The following is a 17,929-nucleotide window of genomic DNA, read 5'->3' on the forward strand; positions in this document are numbered from 1 at the left end:
TGTTTTCATCTTTATTGTATCTCGTTTCGAAACCTCGCGATTCTTTAACATGTAAATAAAGAAAATATTATTCGAGTTGAGCCGCTCCGCCCTSGGCTGTTACTGGGGGGGGGGCACGGTGTTTCCGACCGCCCCCCCTGCACCGCGGGGGCAAATCCCCCCCTCTGGCCCCGGCTTTGCCCCCCTTTAGGGGGCAGCAACAGCCCCCCCCAAGGTGCCAAACAGGGCTCGGGGTCTTGGCCTTGGGGCTCTTGTTGCCCCCAGCCTTGCTSTGGGGCCAGTGTTCCCCCTGTGGGGACACCCTCCCCCAGGGTCCCTCCTTGCCCATGGGCCCCTCTCTGGGCCCTTGGGTGCTCTAAGCTGGGGACAGAGCGGGTGGCACCTCCTAGGGTGCCCGAACAGCCATGCGCTGCAGGTGCCCCTGGGCAAAAACCGGGCCTAGAGGTTAGGTCTGAGCTGTGGGGGGCAGTTAGGGACATGGGCAGGGTTAGGGTTGGGGGGAGGCTTAGGGGGTCAGTACTGGAGAGCGGGGCTTAAAGGGCTCGGGGAGGGTTTAAGAGCTCAGTATTAGAGTCAGGCTTAGGGTCGGGGGGAGGGTTAAGGGCTYGGGGAGGATTAGGGGCTCAGTATTAGAGTCAGGATTAGGGTTGTGGGCAGGGTTTAAGGATTTGGGGAGAGTTGGGGGCTCAGTACTGGAGGGCAGGGTTAGGATCAGAGTCGTGGGGAGGGTTTAAGTACTTGGGGAAGGTTAAGGGCTCAGGGAGGGTTAAGGGCTCGGTCCTGGAGAGCAGGGTTTAAGGACTCGGGGAGGGTTAAGATCAGTACTGGAGGACAGGGTTTAAGGGCTTGGGGAGGGTTAGGGGCTCAGTACTAGAGGGCAGGACTAAGGATGTGGGGAGGGTTAAGGGCTCAGGACTGGAGTCAGGGTTAGGGTCAGGCAGAGGGTTAAGGGCTCGGTTCTGGAGAGCTGGGTTTAAGGACTTGGGGTGGGATGAGGACTCAGGACTGGAGTCAGGGTGAGGGTTGTGGGCAGGGTTAAGGGCCCGGGGGTTCAGGTCTCAGTTCTGGAGGGCAGGGCTAGGGGCAGGGGGAGGGTTGGGGGCTTGGGGAGGGTTAAGGTCTCAGCACTGGGGTCAGCGTTAGGGGCTCAGCACTTGGGGGGCAGCGTTAGGGGCTCAGCACTGGCTTCATCAAGCCACGGGAGCCACCAGGGAGCGGGGCAGGACCCGGCGCGACGGGGAGGGAAGCGGGACACCCGTCAGCACCGGCACACGGAGGCCGCCCGCGCWGAGGTGCCACCCGTGTCCGAGCAGGGCCGGCCCCGGCGTCCCGGCCCCTCCGCTCACGGGTCTTGCTGCGCCGGTAGATGAGGAGCCCCAGGGCCAACCCCAAGGGCCCCAGCACCAGCCCGCCCACTCCCGTGAGCATCTTGCTCCGGCCCGTGTCCGACTGGGCCCCTGTGGGGAGCAGAGCAGAGGGTGAGGCTGGAGGCACCCGCTGGCTCGGGCTGCGCGAGGAGGACGCGGGGTCTCACCCCARKYGTGYGTGAGCGGGCGCTCCAGGCTCRCGTGCTCCACGTGGCAGGTGTAGGTGTCCCCGGCCTGCGGGCTGGTCTCCAGCATCACCAGCACTTGGTAGGTCCAGTCTCCGTTCTGGATCACGTCCGTGGCCACCACGCGCTCCGTCTCCTCCCGCCCGTTCTTGAACCACTTCACCTCGATCTCCGGCGGGTAGAAATCCATGACGGCGCAGACCAGCCTGTCCGTTCGGGGCAGCGACCCCGACTGCACGGGGTAAATTTCCACCTCGGGCTGAACTGGAAGGAAAGGGGCAGGACTGAGCTGGCCCGGGTACCCACGTCCCACCCCAACCTCAGGGGTGGCCCCGTGTCCTCGAGGCCCGGCCTCAACCGCTGCCTCCATGACGGGCTCTGGGTGGCCTCACCTCTCCTCCGCACGGTGTAGGGGCTCCAAATGCGGGCGTTGTGCCGGCACACGGCGTCCACCTCAGCCCGTCTCTTCTGGAGCAGGTCGGCCTGCCCGTTGAGGTACTCGGCGTCGGGCTGGCCCAGGGCGCTGTCGGCCACGTAGGCCCCCACGTCGCTGTCGAAGTGCAGGAAGGGCCGCCCGTTGTAGAGGTACCTCTCGAGCAGCTTCACGCGCTCGGTGCCGTTGAGGTAGCGGCACTCGGACCTCCGTATCTCCTGGAAATAGCCTGGGGCGCGGACGGAGGCAGCTCGAGGGGGTCCACGTTGCCCACGTGTGCTCCCCAGGGGGGCTGTGGGGGTCCCAGCACCGCTGCCTGTGGGTAGTGAGGGCACGGGGACACCGCGGAGGCCCCAAACCGAGGGCCTCACAGGGTGTCTGCAGGATCTGACCCATCCGCTGTCCCCCCTCAACCGTGGGGCTCCACTCACCTGTGGTCTCCTCACCACGAGCCCCACAGGCTCCCAGCGCCACCAGCAGCCCCAGCACCACCCCAGCCCAGCACCTGCCGGCCCCCCGCGCGCGGCCGCTCCCCATGGCTGCTCCAGAGGAGGCTGCGGAGGCGCCGGAGGCCAAGGGAGCCCGAGGAGGCTGGAATCACCGGCCAGCGAGTGGCGGCACTGGGAGCATCACTGGGAGCATCACTGGTCGCCAGGCAGAGCCTCTCGGGGCTCCCCAGGGCGCTCGGTGCTGCCGCTCTGCCTGGGAGCAGGTGAGTCAGCGCGGGGGCTCCCTGCCATTGGCTGGGCCCCGCGCSGGGGCAGAAGGGGAAGGACATCCTCACACCGCGGGTCACCAGCGTGGGGCTCCACGTCCCCAAAAGTGTCACCCGGCCCGGCCTGTTCTTGCTGCCCAGGGCGGCTGGAGGCTGAGGCAGCCCCGCTGGTCCCGCGGGGCCTGGGGGGACGCGGGGCAGGTGGAATGTGGGGCCCCTGAGTCCCACGGTCCATCCTGCTGGTGCCCCCCTTGCCCAGACCCCTGTATCCAGCACCGGGATAGGGAGACATCATCAATCACGGAAGGGTTGAGGGTGGCACCTCCAACCCCTTTGGCCCAGAAGGATCCTGCGCAGGAGCGCGGCCCTTCATCCCCATCACTGATGAAGAAGTTGGACACGACCGGACCCAGTTGGGACCCCAGGCCCACCGCTAGGTCCCGGCCTCCAATTGGGCTCCCCGGCTCTGATCCCGACCCTCCGAGCTCTGCCCGTCAGCCAGTTCTCGGTGCGCCTCGCGGCTGAGGAGGGGGCCACTAGCGGGTCCGCGCGGCGGTGGCTTCTTGCGCCCTGCTGCTTGTGGTGGCCCCTCTGTCGCCGCCCGCTCRGGCGAGGGGCAGCGAGCGGCGGCGTCAACCGGGAAGAGCCGGGTCCCGCGGGGCTCCCGGTGACACTTGTCCTGGGCTCCGAGCTCCTGGAGCGAGCTCAGTGAGAGCAACCCCTGCCCCACAGCGCCCACTGCCCCTCCGCCCCACAGAGACCCTCGGGGGGTGACTGGGGCGACTGGGCTCCCTTGTGGCACCCGCGTGTCGGCGCTGCAGGGTGCTCCGCGCTGCCGCTCTGCCTGCACACAGCTGAGTCAGCGCGGGGCTTCCCTCCTAGAGGCTGAGTACCCGGCGGCGGGGAGGACGCGGAGGCCGGGGGGGCCTCGTAGGGATCGCGGATCGACGGCGCGGCCCCGTAGGGATCACCCGGCCCGTCCTGCTCCCGGCGCCTGCCGCCATGGCCGGAGGATGGGGCGTCCTGCTGGCCCTGCTGGCCCTGCAGGGCACGGGGGCTGTGAAGGGTGAGTGCGGGCAGGCGGACGGGGGGGCGGCGGGTTGGGGGTGGATGTGGGGCACGGTGTGGGCGTGGCATGGGGGCAGCAGGGCAGGATTGGGGCATGAATCCCCCCCTCCAAGCTCCTTTCCCCTACAAGTGCCCCGGCGGTGGCACCCCGTGACCGTCCCCTTGTGGTGGCTCTGAGGTCCTCAACCAAGATGGGGGGCACCGTGACCCCGAGGGTCCCCGCCCTATCCCACAGCAAGTTTGGGACAGGCCACGTCTCTGTGTCCCCTCAGCCTGGCCTGTCACTGGCACCGGCCTCAGGGACCTCCAAGGGGAACCCACAGGGACCCATGGGCAGCCCCACAGCTGCCCCTCACGTCTGTCCCTTCCCAGTTGGGAATGTGATGCTCCAGGTTGACTTGTACCAGCGGGCCGAGTCGCTGCAGCAGGAGGGCGGGCAGTACCTGTTCAGCTTCGACGGGGACGAGATGTTCCACGTGGACCTGCAGAAGATGGAGACCCGCTGGCGCCTCCCCGAGTTCGGGCAGTTCACCAGCTTCAAGGCCCAGGCAGCCATGCAGCACATGGCCGCCGAGAAGCAGCACATGGAGCTCTTGATGCTGAGGAGTAACCGCTCCCAGGGGACCATCGGTAACAACCCCGTCGCGGGGTCCCCTCTGGACGGTGTCCCTGGGTGGGATGCCTGGGCTGTGGGGCTCGCTGGGGCCTTCTCCACCAGCAGCAGCCCCACGTACTTGGGGTCACGTTGACCTCAGCAGTGGGGCGCGAGTGGCACTAACACCTCCTCCCTGACTCCCCAGAGCCACCTGAGGTCACAGTCTTCTCTGAGGACCCTGTGGAGCTGGGTGACCCCAACGTTCTCATCTGCTACGTGGACAAGTTCTGGCCATCCGTGATCAACATCACGTGGCTGAAGAACGGGCAGGAGGTGGTGGACGGCGTCTTCGAGACCGTTTACTACCTACGGGAGGATGACACCTTCCGCAAGTTCTCCTACCTGCCCTTCGTGCCCACGCGGGGCGACTACTACGACTGCCGGGTGGAGCACTGGGGGCTGCCCAAGGCCCTGCTCAAGCACTGGGGTGAGCGCGGGGGCCAGAGCAGGGCCTGGACACCTGAGTCCTCCCCCGTGCTGGGCGGCCACGGCCTTGGGCTCCTGGCCTCACTGCATGCCTCGTCTCCCCACAGAGCCCCAGGTGCCGCTGCCCGTGTCCGAGAGCACCGAGACGCTGGTGTGCGCCCTGGGCCTGGCCGTGGGCATCGTGGGCATCATCGCGGGCACCGTCCTCATCATCAAGGCCATGAAGATGAACAGCGGCCGCAACGCGCGGGGCCCCCTGTGAGCGGGCAGAGCCCTCGGCTCCCTGCCCGCCCCACGGCCGGACGCGTGCGCCCCTCGCTGTGCCGTGCTGGGAGCCGCTCATCCCAGCGTGCCCAGCGTGTGACGTGCACCCCGCTAGACCCTGTCAGTGCCTCCCTCGCCCGTGACCTCTACGTGTCGACCCGACAGACANTCGCGGGCACCGTCCTCATCATCAAGGCCATGAAGATGAACAGCGGCCGCAACGCGCGGGGCCCCCTGTGAGCGGGCAGAGCCCTCGGCTCCCTGGTGGCCCCCACAGCCCGACCTCCTGCACAACCAGCCAGCCCTCCCTGTCATGGGCCAGGTCCGTGCCCCACGGCCCGACCCTCTGCCCCACGGCTCAGCCCTGTGCCCCGCATCCCGACCCTCTGCCCCATGGCCCAACCTCAGGGCCCATGTCCAGCAGTGTCGCACCCCACATCCCACACGGGTGCCTCCCAGCCCTGAGCCCCACACGCCACCACTCCCCTTCGCCAGCGTCGCCCTCGGCCGGCCCGCCCTGCCCCGTGGGCGCCGCGGGGCTCCCAAGCAGCAGTAAAGGTGCTGGTGGCCACACCGCTGAACCTGCCGCGCGCCGTGGGCTCTGTGCGGGACCTGCCGCCGTGGGGCACTGGGGCGGGCAGCGGGCAGGCGGGCATACCCGCGGCCGGGTGTGTGCCCTGGTGCATGGGGTGAGTGCCGGGGTGGGGGGACACAGGGCAATGCAGGAGGCACCAGTTTCATGGTCAACACTGAGGGGTGCCCCTACCCAGGACCCCGCTCACTGCCAGCCCCACCGTGGCCGGATACGGGCAGTGGGACCCTCTGAGACCCTTCGCCCCGTCCCCTGCTCCCTCCCTATCCCCACTCCAGCCTGGACGGGGGCAGAGCACCCTGAGCCCCTCCCACACCACGAGCTCTTCGTCCTGTCCCCCTTCCCCAACGTGCTCCGGCCGCCCATCAACACGGGTGCTGGGGGTCCCCGGTGAGCGTCTGGGTCCCCATCGCCAGCCCCGTGCGCCCCCCTGCACCCCTGCCCCACAAGGCAGCGGAGCCGCCGCGTAGCGGTAGACTTTATTAGGAAGAGCCGGAACAGTCAAGGGGCTTGGGAGGGCCCCTCGCCGGGGCACAGGGCACTGCCAGGGCCGGGGAGCGGCGAGCAGGTCGAGCCGGGACGGGGGCACGTCGGGGGCATCACAGGGAACAGGCGGCTCCAGGACGGGGCAGCGGCGGGCGGAGCGGGCGGGCGCGGGCCCGGGAGGAGGCTGGGAATTGCTGGACGTGGAGGCGGGGTGGCCGTGAAGCCCACGCACCACAGCTAGTTCAGGAGCCCTGTGGGGAGAGAGTGGGGTTGGAAGAGGGAGCACAAGCGGCGCCGGGGGCCCCAGTGTCCCCAGGGGGTCGGCGTGCGGCACACGCGCTCACCCGCCCGGGCCACGCAGCCCCCGGCGAGCACCGAGGGGCGGCCGGCGCAGGGCACGGGTGAGCAGGGCTGCGGGAGCCCGACGTTACCTGCGGGCTGCGGAACGGCGCGTCCTGAAACGCAGAAAGGCAACGTCAGCGCGGGGGCAGGGGCGGCCGCGCGGCGGCGACCAAGAGCAGCCCCGGCCCCACAGGCAGGAGGGCTCCTCGACCGCTGTCCCCAAGCCCCCTGTCCCTCCACTCACCCTTCTTGCTGCGCAGGTAGAGGAAGAGCCCCAGCGCCAGGAAGATGAGCCCCAGCACCAGCCCGCCCACTCCCGTGAGCATCTTGCTCCGGCCCGTGTCCGACTGGGCCCCTGTGGGGAGCAGAGCAGAGGGTGAGGCTGGAGGCGCCCGCTGGCTCGGGCTGCGCGAGGAGGACGCGGGGTCTCACCCCARKYGTGYGTGAGCGGGCGCTCCAGGCTCACGTGCTCCACGTGGCAGGTGTAGGTGTCCCCGGCCTGCGGGCTGGTCTCCAGCATCACCAGCACTTGGTAGGTCCAGTCTCCGTTCTGGATCACGTCCGTGGCCACCACACGCTCCGTCTCCTCCCGCCCGTTCTTGAACCACTTCACCTCGATCTCCGGTGGGTAAAACCCCGTCACGTAGCAGACCAGCCTGTCCGTTTGGGGCAGCGAGCCCGACTGCATGGGGGAGACCATCACCTTGGGCTGAACTGGAGGAGAGCAGAGGAGCCGCTTTGAGCTCGGAGAGCGCCATGGGCCACCCAGCAGCGGGTCGGCGCCTGGCGCAGGGCAGGGCCCTGCGCTTCCCCAAGCAGCACGTGCCCAGGGCGGGCGCGAGGGACCCTGTCGCGACGGGGCACGGACACCCCCTCCCACGAGCCCGGCAGGCAGGCTTGGCGCCAGCCTCCGGGCGTCCCCCCTGCGGCGCAGAGGGTGCTGGGGTGTCCCGGCGCTGCCACCGCCAGGGCTCTGGCACGCACTCACCTCTCCTCTCCACAGTGAAAGGGCTCRCCACCCCATAGTTGTGCCGGCAGAACGTGTCCACCTCAGCCCGGTTCTGCTCAATGAAGTCTGTTTGGCTGTTCCAGTATCTGGCAGTTGGCTCACCCAGGGGGATGTCGGCCACGTAGACCCCCACGTCGCTGTCGAAGTGCAGCCACCGCTGCCCATTGTAGATGAACCAAATAAGAAGTCTCACCCTCTCGGTGCCATTGAGGTAGTGGCACTCAGCTTTAGCCAACTCCTGGAAAAACCCTGTTGTGCAGACAGCGTCAGGTCAGGGTACCCCACATGAGCCTCCCCAGGCACCCCCAGCCCCCAGGGGGGTTTTGGGGGGTCCCAGCACCGCTGCCCATGGGTAGTGAGGACATAGGGACTGAGGGCCTCACTGCGGGATCTGACCTATCCGCTGTCCCCCCGCCACTGCGGGACTCCACTCACCTGTGGTCTCCTCTCCACGAGCCCCACAGACTCCCAGCACCGCCAGCAGCCCCAGCACCACCCCAGCCCAGCACCTGCCGGCCCCCCGCGCGCGGCCGCTCCCCATGGCTGCTCCAGAGGAGGCTGCGGAGGCACCGGAGCCCAAGCGAACCCCGTGCTGCCAGCTCGGGGTCTGAGCCCGGGTCCTCCCAGCACCAGGACGGGGAGTCCCCAGCGAGGACCAGTGAGCAGTGGCGCCGGGCAGCGTCAGCCGTCACCAGGCAGAGCCGCGACCTGCAGGGCTCCCGCTCACACTTGTCCCGGCCCCCGAGCAAGGCTCTGGGAGAGACTTCAAGCAGGGCTGCCAGGCCCCGCCAGCACAGCAAGGCCCCTGCCCCATGGTGACCACTGCCCCTCCGACCCCCAGAGCCCTCCCAAGGGGTGGCCGAGGCCTGAGGGTGACAGAGCTCCCCCGTGGGGCCCCCGTGGGGCGCCCCATGTCTGTCTGCTCCGCAGGGTGCTCGGTGCTGCCGCTCTGCCTGGGAACGGGTGAGTCAGCGCGGGGGCTCCCTCCCATTGGCTGAGCGCTGCAGCGGGGTGGGGTGGGGGGGCTGTCCCCAGGCCATGGGTCCCCAGCTCGGGGCTCCCCATCCCTGCGAGCGACGCCTGCCGCTCTCCTGCTCCCGCTCCTGCTGCCGCTGCCAGGAGAGGCCATGGCCGGAGGACGGAGTGTCCCGATGCTCCTGCTGGCCCTGCTGGCCCTGCAGCGCGTGGAGGCTGTGAAAGGTGCGTGGGGCAGGTTGGGCTGCGGGTCGAGGGCAGACCAAGGGCACAGGGGGCRGGCGGGGGGCTGGGGGCAGATCAGGGCTGGGCCATGGGGAGCTCTGGAGCACCTCAATGCAGGTCCCCTGGGTGGCTCCGGGCCCCCAGGGCAACGSGGGATCCCAGGGCAGGGGGTGCGTGAGGCGGCGCTGGGGGGCTCGCTCGGTGACCCTCCTTCCCTCTGGCCCCCACAAGTGCCCCAGCAGTGAGGCTCAGCTGGCACCCCATGACCATGGGCATCCTCTTGTGGTAGCTCTGAGGTCTCCACCCAAGGGGGTGCTGTGGGGGGCACCGTGACCCCCGGTGTCCCCACCCTGTCCCGCAGCAAGTCTGGGACAGGCCACGTCTCTGTGTCCCCTCAGCCTGGCCTGTCACTGGCCCTGGCCTCAGGGAGCGCCAAGGGGAACCCACAGGGACCCATGGGCAGCCCCACAGCTGCCCCTCACGTCTGTCCCTTCCCAGTTGGGAATGTGWTGTTCGAGTTTGACTTGTACCAGCGGGCTGAGACGCTGCAGCAGGAGGGCGGGCAGTTCATGTTCGACTTCGATGGGGACGAGATCTTCCACGTGGATCTGCAGAAGGCCGAGACCCGCTGGCGCCTACCTGAGTTCGGGGAGTTCGCCGGCTTCGAGGCCCAGGGAGCTCTGCAGAACATGGCTGTAATGAAACATAACATGGAGATGGACATAAAGAGGAGTAACCGCTCTCAGGGGACGATCGGTAACAACCCAGCGTGGCACTGCCAGTGCTTTCCCTCTGGCAGGGCCCTGCTGGGACAGTTGTTCTCATACCCTGGGACCCTGTCCCCTGGGGAGGCTGTGGGGCTCACCAGGGCCTTCTCTACCGGCAGCAGCCCCACATACTTGGGGTCACGTTGACCTCAGCAGTGGGGCGCGAGTGGCACTAACACCTCCTCCCTGACTCCCCAGAGCCACCTGAGGTCACAGTCTTCTCTGAGGACCCTGTGGAGCTGGGTGACCCCAACGTTCTCATCTGCTACGTGGACAAGTTCTGGCCATCCGTGATCAACATCACGTGGCTGAAGAACGGGCAGGAGGTGGTGGACGGCGTCTTCGAGACCGTTTACTACCTACGGGAGGATGACACCTTCCGCAAGTTCTCCTACCTGCCCTTCGTGCCCACGCGGGGCGACTACTACGACTGCCGGGTGGAGCACTGGGGGCTGCCCAAGGCCCTGCTCAAGCACTGGGGTGAGCGCGGGGGCCAGAGCAGGGCCTGGACACCTGAGTCCTCCCCCGTGCTGGGCGGCCACGGCCTTGGGCTCCTGGCCTCACTGCATGCCTCGTCTCCCCACAGAGCCCCAGGTGCCGCTGCCCGTGTCCGAGAGCACCGAGACGCTGGTGTGCGCCCTGGGCCTGGCCGTGGGCATCGTGGGCATCATCGCGGGCACCGTCCTCATCATCAAGGCCATGAAGATGAACAGCGGCCGCAACGCGCGGGGCCCCCTGTGAGCGGGCAGAGCCCTCGGCTCCCTGCCCGCCCCACGGCCGGACGCGTGCGCCCCTCGCTGTGCCGTGCTGGGAGCCGCTCATCCCAGCGTGCCCAGCGTGTGACGTGCACCCCGCTAGACCCYGTCAGTGCCTCCCTCGCCCGTGACCTCTACGTGTCGACCCGACAGACAGCTCCAGCGCTCAGCCCCGCTGCTGACCTGTCCCCGGGCTGGGCTGGGGACAGCGGTGGCTCTCAGCTCCACTCTGACTCACGGGAAACGGTGGCAGAGCCTGGGGGTCTGGCCTGGGATGAGCACCCAGCCCTCGCTGTAAGCGCACTGGGGCTGCCCTGTCCAGACCCCCCGGTCCCGTGGCCGCTTCCCGATGGGGGCCAAGCGTCTCCTCCCAGCCCAGATGTGGGGCCTTCCCTGCAGACCCTGCACACAACTCCACGCTGTCCATGCCTGCTCTGCTGCTTTGAGACTGCAATAAAGTGGGTTGGGGTTGATCCTGCTGCGCGACCCTCCTCGCACGTCCGTTCTCTGCTCTGTGCTGGGGGTGACTGCAGGAGGTGGCGGGTGACAGTGCTGAGACCTGGGGGCGGATGGGTCTTGGGTACAGAGCCATTCCCCGGGGATCTGTCTCCAGTCATTGAGCAGAGGGAAAGGTTACAGCAGCCTCAGGGCTCCCAGCAGCAGTAGGTGGGATCTCAGCTGGTCCCTGTCTCACCGTCCTGCCCCTATCTGTTGTCCAGGGCTCCTGTGAGGGCGCGCTGAGACCATGGGCACGTGGACGCAGCCAGGGAGGCCGTGGCGGGTGGCTGGGCTCTGAGACCAGGGGTGGGCGCTTGACGCCATGCAGGGCAAGGGGCTGGCTGAGGGATAACCCAGCCAGGGAACGGGTTCACGAGGTGGGTGCAGGACGTGGAGATGGTGGTGGTAGTGGGGTGCTCCGCAGATAAATGTCCTGTCAGGCTCTGCAGGGCCTGGCATGGCCTCCACACAGTCTGGCTTTGTGCTGGAGCCACACGTTGCGTGGGTGGTGGGTGTCCAAGCTCACRGGGCCAGGACGGGCTGAGCCCCATGTTCATGGGCAAGAAGAACTGGTCAAACTCTTGCCATAGAGGAGACGGCACGGGAGGAACCCCAGCCATACAAGGAGCAGGGACACCCGGGGATACAGCTGCGGGGAGGCGGGAGAGCCGGGAGTCGCTGTGTGGAGAAGGCAGCACAACAGCGCAGGGCCTGTTTCCTTTCCCGGGAGCTGAAGAGGAAGGTGCGGCTGGAACAGAAAGCGGATGATGCTCAACGGGGAGGATGTGAAACTCTGTAGCTTGCATGTGGGCAGCACGTCGGGGTCGCAGGGGGAGATCGGAGACGTTGCTTTCCGAGCTCCCCTTGCCCCAACAGGAAATGCCCCAGRACTGGAATGGAGCAGGATCACTGCGGTTGGTATGAAAGGGTCCAACCGAAAAGTACCTGGAGATACCTGGAGTAACTTAAGCAGGAGAACAAAATGGTCCCACCAGTAGCAGCAGCAACAGCCACTGCTGGCATCGGGCAGCAGTGCTGTCCTACTGATGGGGACCAGTTCAAGGCTCAGGCTGTAGAGGTGGGACCTGTGCTGCGAGGGAGCTCAGCTCTGGTCTGGGGACACAGCAGGGACAAGGGGGGCACTGGGAAGCCCTTGGAGACACGGCCCACGGGGTGGGCTCCTGTTGGGCGTGTGAAGCTTCTCTACCTTTCTGGCGCATCCTTCATCTCCTTCATCTCAGGAAGAAAGGAGGAGCTGAACATGGGCCAAAGTCCAGGAGGGAAAGGAGGGAGACCAACGTGTTTGGGAATCAGATAAGGTCACGCACGGGTTGCATGAAGCACCGCTTGTTCTGGGTGTCTTGGAGGTGTCCGGGGGGCTCCTGCCTCGGCCACGCAGAACCGGGAACAAACAGGGGCGCTTCCTAAAAGACCGGTGCCCCCAAACGTTGCTGCTGCCTACCCAAGGACTTGGAGGTACGGGGGAGCTGGAGCCACCCGTGGGCTGTCACAGCGACTCCTGTCTCAGCCATGCCACCCACAGCGCTCCCACAGGGACCCCAGCGTCCTGAGCTGGCACGGGTGGCTCCCACAGCGGAGCCGCTGCTGCTAAGAGAACGGCAGCTGCCCCGCGGCTGCCGGAGACTGGTGATGCCGCCCAGTGCTGCCTGCTGACTGGCTGGGCTGGGGTTACTGGCGGGCAGAGGCAGCAGGAACGGGGCCGCTTCCCGGAAATGCTGCCGTGCCCCGTGGGGGGAAGGGGGATCTTGGTGGAAATCCCCTGTCTGTGTGCGAGGAGGGGCAGAAGGACCGTCCGGAGCYGCCGGGGAGCTGCGACGCCTCGACCGAGGACGCCAAGCGCCGCGGCGTCGGGGAGCAGCGGCCAGGAAGGGCTCGCTGCCTCGGCACGCCGAGCGGCCGCAGCCACGGCCGCCAGACCCGGCCCAGACGCGGCGACGGCTCCTTCCGCCGGGCACCGGGCCGTGGCCAGGCGGCTCCCTGGAAACCGGCCCCCGCTCTAGTCAGTGGCTATGATGCCGAACGGAGGCGCGGAACGGCACATGTGCTGCAGAGCTCAGTGTTAGGTGACAGTGTCTGATGGGTGACTGGCGCGGCACAGCACAGGGTCCTGCAGCAGCCCTGGACACTCCGAGGCCACGTCCSACAAGTCGGTGGTGGCAACTGCAAGGTGCTGCGGGAGCCCTCACCCTCCTGGTGCGGGGTCCCCGCGACCACACCAGGGTCCCCAGCCTGGGATCTGCTGCCCCATGGTCTTCCCGAAGCTGCTGGAGGGTCTCTGCTTGTGCCCTGGGCCCCACACCCCCGGCTGCTGCCCCCACGCCGGCTTCCTTGTACCCTCCTGAGGGCTCAAAGGCGGCCGGGGAAGGGGGAACTGGGCGTGGTGATGATGCTAGGGACTTTCCACGAGAAAGGTTCCCCCCACCACCCAGCGCTGCTATGTCACCAGTTACTAGGAGAAAACTTGCTGGGGAGACCCGGGGCGGGTAGTTGCAGAGACGAGTCAGTGAGACAGCACCCTGCACTCCCAGTACAGCCCAGCCGCCCTCGGAATGGGACGCAGGCCAGGCCCTTCGGACTCAGTCAGCACTTTGCCCGCGCTGCAGGAGACTCCGAGTGGCTCCGTGCACACGTTTGCTCCCTCTGGGCCCTGCCCAGGGCTATCCCGTTCCCACCCAGTGGAGATAGAGGTTCACTCTGAAGTCAAACTGCGGAGCAGTAGCCGGCAAGCCTGGTCCCGGGCAAAGCAACGCTGCGAGCATCGTTAAGCCAGAAGAGCTTCATTCCGAATCCATCGCCCAGGACAGCTCAGGTTTTGGGGAAAGCTGGTGGGATTCGTTTCCCATTTCTGAGAGGAACCTGAACCTCCACCTAGAGGCCCCATGGCCTCCTAGTTGCGCTGCCGCCCTCTGGCCAACCCTGCGCCTTGCAAACAATAACCTCCAAAGAAGGAGACTCCACAACCTCTCTGGGCAGCCTGTTCCAGGGCTCTGTCACCCCCACAGTGAGGAAGTTCTTCCTCACATGTAGATGGCACTTCCTATGTTTCAACTTGTATCCATGAGATACAACAAGATCCAGCAAGAGTTTTGACACCGTTTCTCATAGTATCCTCTACTCAGCCCCGGTGAGGCCACTTCTGAAGTGCTGTGTCCAGTTCTGGCCTCCCTAGTACAAGAGGGACATGGAACTACTGGAGAGAGTCCATTGTGGGGCAAAAAAAAAAAAAAAAAAGATGATCAGAAGACTGGAACATCTATGCTATGAGGAGAGGCTGAGAAGACTGAACCTATTCAGCTGGAGAAGAGATGGCTGAGAGGGGATCTCAGTGCGTACAAAAATCTTAAGGGAGGGTGTCAAGAGGAGGGGGGTAGACTCTTCAGCTGTGGCCAGAGACAGGACAAGAGGCAATGGCCACACTGGAAGTTCTACCTGAACATGAGGAAAGACCTCCCAAACATGAGGAAAAACTTGACTCTGAGGGAGAGAGGGCACTGGAGTAGATTGCCCAGAGATATGCAGAGTCTCCTTCTCTGGAGATATTCCAAACTCATTGGGACATGATCTTGTGCACAGTGCTCGAGAGGACCCTCCTTGTGCAGTGGGGCTGGAGTAGATGTTCTCCAGAAGTCCATTCCAACCGCAATCATTCTGTGATTTGGCATGATATTCCCCATTAGCCTGCCCACACGATCCCAGTCAAGGGCCTGCCTCTCACCCGCTGACATAGCCCGGGGAGATGTCCGACAGCTGTAGCACACACTTATAGACCAAAAGCTTTGGGGAGAGCACAGCAATGGAAACAGGATACAGTTGCGTGAGGCAGAATGGTAGGATTTGGGCAATGATGATGGAGAACTGAGGAGGTACAGTGCTTGTCCCACCACGTCACAGCTTTTCCTCATAACACACACGCTGGCTTGGCTGCAGACACCATCTCTGCTGTGCAGTTTGGTGGCTCTTGGCCACGTTGAGGGCTCGGCAAGGAGCAGCAAGGTGCATTTTTCCCCTCTCCGGTATGCAGCCGAGCAGCCAAAGCGAGGCATCCCTGTACTCTGCCAGCACAGCCACCCTTTTGTCTCCGCTCCTTTTCCTGTCTCACGCAGGCACAGCGCAAACTCCAGCAGCGACTACAGTGATCACATTCTACCAACGTTAACAGCCTGGCTCCAGCCCTCGACCTCTTTGTGCGTGCCTGCGTCCAGCATTTTTTTCTGCACAAAGAGTACTTTAACTCGTGCTTTGGCCAGCCCCCCGCACCAGAAGTTTTTACAGCCATATTAACATTTGCTTGATACCCGAAGCCCGTTTCGGGGGGGCATTCTGACCAAAGTAAGCCTGGATTCTCCTCATGGAAAAAGACCCGTCCCGCTGCTCTCTTCAGCACTGGGGATGCCCTCCCGCCTCAGGCTCCACCGTGAAGCCCGCGTCCCTGTCCCCGTTGCCTGTGTGTCCCTGTCCCCATTTCCCTCCCCTGGGTGTCCCCGTCCCCCTTGTTYGTCCCCCTCCCCGCCTCAGAGCCCTCCGCGAGCGACCGTTGGGCGCCGTCCCTCCCTATCGCCTCAGGAGCGACCGTTACACGTGACGTCACTCCCACCCGTTCCCGCCCTTTTGCCGCGCCGCGTTCTGCCCGGCGACGAGTGACGTGGCGTCCTCCGATTGGCCGCGCCGCCGAAGGCGGGAAGGGGCGGTGGGGGTGCTGAGGCGAGTGTCGAAGCTGAGGCGAGGAGGGAGGCGCAGGGCAGCCATGACGGGCGGGAAGGCGGAGGAGGGCTGGGGGTTGATGGTGATGGGAGATTCTGTGAGGAAAATGGCAGAGGGAGTCAGGGCAGGGGATGGGATGGAGCCGTAGAGACGTCCTGGGAGGTATCAGGAGAGGAGCCATTGTGGGGTGTCTGTGAGGATGGATGTGAGGGGAAAAGAGGGTCTCTGGAGAGAATTAAGAGCGTTCAGAGTGTGAGCAGGGAAAAAGCAGAGCTTGGTGAGACAGGGCTGGGAGGAGAGGTGGGCAGCAGGGGGAAAAGGAGGGAGCACCACCTGGGAAAGGGTGTGGGGAAGGTGCTTCTGTTGCAAACTAGGGGATCTGTGGGCAAGGGCTAAGAGAAGAAGCAAGAGGCTTCAATGTTAGGAGGAGAAAACAGAAAACACACACAGACAAAAAGGGAGAGAGGGGAGACTGGGTGTTTTCTGGGGAGGGGGTTAGATTCTCAATTGTCCCAGGGAGCTACTAGAGGCTCCTTTAATAATAAAGAATCATGAAATCCTAATACAGTTTGGGGAAAAAGGGAAAAAATCCCAGTGACTTCATGGAGTGCAGACCTCTGGGACCAGTGGACAGGCTGCCAAGAGACTGCTCACCCTCCAGAGAGATGTCACAGGTTCGTCCCCCTTCCCCTTAGGTGTGAGGTGACCCGTGGCCCAGCGTAAGGGGAGACAAATCCCATCCCCATGCATGGGAACGAGCGTGGGGCCTCTGGCAGACAATATTGTCTCTCCATGAGCCGGGATCCTTACGGAGTGGCAGACAGAAGGGCACGCCAGCAGGGTTTCCCCCCAGCAGCCAAGATTTGGTTGCTTGTGTTTTCCTGGAGTTCATTTTAGCAATTTCTTTCTCTTTTAGCCTGCAAGACCTCGGTTAGAAGCCATTTAATGGCCTTTGGGGGCCCGGCTGTTTGTCAGCCCCTTCCGGCCAGAGCAGCCCCTTTGCAGGTGACTTTCTGTGCCTGTTTATTCCCTGCTCTCTCCCCGCCTTGGGAACTGCTTGTGTGGAGGAATTTCATGACAGAGGAGAAGCGTGGCAGGTCAGCCAGGGAAAGCGAGAGAAAGGAAACAAAACAAAAAAAAACAAAAACAAAACAACAACAACAAMAAAAAACCCAAGCCCCCAAAAGCAGCAAAATTATAGATGATATATTACAATACAACTTAAAAAATTACTTACAAAACATTATACAGGCCGCCGGCTCAGCACCAGGGGGCACGCCTCTGCTTTTTAAGAAAACAAAAAAGCAAAGACTGGTGCCCCTTTAAACATTTTTTTTAAAATCAGACGGCACCTGGAAAATAAATTTTTACTTTTTTTTTTCTTTTTTTCCTCCCCTCCCTCCTCCCCCAGGCACTGGCCTGGGTTAACCTCCGTGCAGAAATTCGCTTCTTGTTTGGGGCAAATCCAAAATTAGGCAGCAGGGACTGATACTGATGGTTGCATCCACTCCTTTAAATAATAATAATTAATTTAAAAATAATTAAAACAACAAAAATAAACACAGTAACAACACAGCGTCCTTCTTCCTTATCTCCTTCCACGGGCTAGGGACAGGGTTTGTGGAAGGATTTAAAAAGAAACAAAAACAACTTGTGACAAAGATGGTTTGCAATGACTAGAGGTAGGACTGATGATGGCGACTGGAACCCCCTTTAACTGGGGCAGCAGAGAAGAGGAGTAACACCCTAGCCTCACAGGGAACCTCCTCCAGATTAATTAATACTGATTAGCAAATAAGGGAGCTAGGTGAAAACTGCACTGTGACTTAGCCTTGCTGACATTAGGCTGGGCCAGACGAAGCTGGTCACGCTGCTGTCTGAGGAGCACGGAGACCTCTATTTCGAGCACATCAGAAGCAATTTGTCTGGAGACAAGATTTGTCCCCGGGTTTGATCCTTCTGGACCCCCTAGACCTGGCTTTGAGGCCCGAGGACAAGGACCGTGGCCGTGTGAAGGTCCAAGAGCTCCCTCAGGGCTAATCCCCATCACCTGCTAGTGGCGGCTGGCAGCCTGGCAGCGTCGGCTGCCACTCGCCTGCCCTGCAGAGCGATGGTCGCTTCGCTTCGCAGCTGCGCTAGTTGAGGGGTTCCCTGCCTTTGTGGAGCGGGCTCGAGGAGGAGCATGAAAAAGAAGCCCTGGAAGTGGTGGGAAGCAGAGCGCTGGAATTCGGATGGAGGTACTGGGAAGAAGGGAGCACTGATGGGCACCGAGGGAGGTAGCCAGTGGATCACTTAAATTTTTTCCTCTCTGTCTCTCTACATATTAAAATATAGATTTATTCTAATCATTAAAGTCTCTTTGGCATCTCTCCAGACCCTGGCCCCCGTGGGGGCGGCAGCGGCGGCACTTCGGTCTCGACGTGTGCGGACAGGCGCAGCACCTCC

The 17,929-nt window shown here is 64.0% G+C and overlaps 4 protein-coding genes across 4 annotated transcripts; 2 read left to right on the forward strand and 2 right to left on the reverse strand.

Annotated features, from left to right (window-relative positions):
* Positions 1 to 1,051: 1,051 nt before the first annotated feature.
* Positions 1,052 to 2,477, reverse strand: LOC112954979 (class II histocompatibility antigen, B-L beta chain-like; the record flags this gene model as incomplete). The annotated part of the gene is made up of 5 exons (XM_026048261.1): positions 1,052 to 1,077; positions 1,347 to 1,457; positions 1,535 to 1,816; positions 1,945 to 2,214; positions 2,417 to 2,477. Coding segments are annotated over 5 exons (750 nt in total), but the record flags the coding sequence as incomplete, so codon positions are not given.
* Positions 2,478 to 3,702: 1,225 nt separating this feature from the next.
* On the forward strand, positions 3,703 to 5,275 carry LOC112954983 (HLA class II histocompatibility antigen, DR alpha chain-like). Its single transcript, XM_026048266.1, has 4 exons — positions 3,703 to 3,766; positions 4,141 to 4,398; positions 4,569 to 4,850; positions 4,957 to 5,275. The coding sequence occupies exons 1-4, from the start codon at positions 3,703 to 3,705 to the stop codon at positions 5,109 to 5,111; spliced, it is 759 nt and encodes a 252-aa protein (XP_025904051.1). The 3' UTR covers positions 5,112 to 5,275.
* A 907-nt stretch (positions 5,276 to 6,182) lies between these two features.
* LOC112954980 (class II histocompatibility antigen, B-L beta chain-like) lies at positions 6,183 to 8,041 on the reverse strand (the record flags this gene model as incomplete). Its single annotated transcript, XM_026048262.1, has 6 exons — positions 6,183 to 6,442; positions 6,623 to 6,646; positions 6,778 to 6,888; positions 6,966 to 7,247; positions 7,522 to 7,791; positions 7,978 to 8,041. Coding segments are annotated over 6 exons (765 nt in total), but the record flags the coding sequence as incomplete, so codon positions are not given.
* Positions 8,042 to 8,609: 568 nt separating this feature from the next.
* On the forward strand, positions 8,610 to 10,703 carry LOC112954984 (HLA class II histocompatibility antigen, DR alpha chain-like). The gene is made up of 4 exons (XM_026048267.1): positions 8,610 to 8,742; positions 9,241 to 9,498; positions 9,708 to 9,989; positions 10,096 to 10,703. The coding sequence occupies exons 1-4, from the start codon at positions 8,670 to 8,672 to the stop codon at positions 10,248 to 10,250; spliced, it is 768 nt and encodes a 255-aa protein (XP_025904052.1). The 5' UTR covers positions 8,610 to 8,669; the 3' UTR covers positions 10,251 to 10,703.
* Positions 10,704 to 17,929: the final 7,226 nt, after the last annotated feature.

Source organism: Nothoprocta perdicaria, unplaced genomic scaffold, assembly GCF_003342845.1.
Source record: "Nothoprocta perdicaria isolate Ctin4 unplaced genomic scaffold, notPer1 scaffold_524, whole genome shotgun sequence".
NCBI lineage: Eukaryota > Metazoa > Chordata > Aves > Tinamiformes > Tinamidae > Nothoprocta > Nothoprocta perdicaria.

Excerpts from the sequence above, each read along its gene's own strand:
- LOC112954983 (XM_026048266.1), top strand. The coding sequence starts at position 3,703 with ATGGCCGGAGGATGGGGCGTCCTGCTGGCCCTGCTGGCCCTGCAGGGC. Across the intron at positions 3,767-4,140 it reads GGGCACGGGGGCTGTGAAGG|TTGGGAATGTGATGCTCCAG; the intron begins GTGAGTGCGGGC and ends GTCCCTTCCCAG. Across the intron at positions 4,851-4,956 it reads GGCCCTGCTCAAGCACTGGG|AGCCCCAGGTGCCGCTGCCC; the intron begins GTGAGCGCGGGG and ends GTCTCCCCACAG.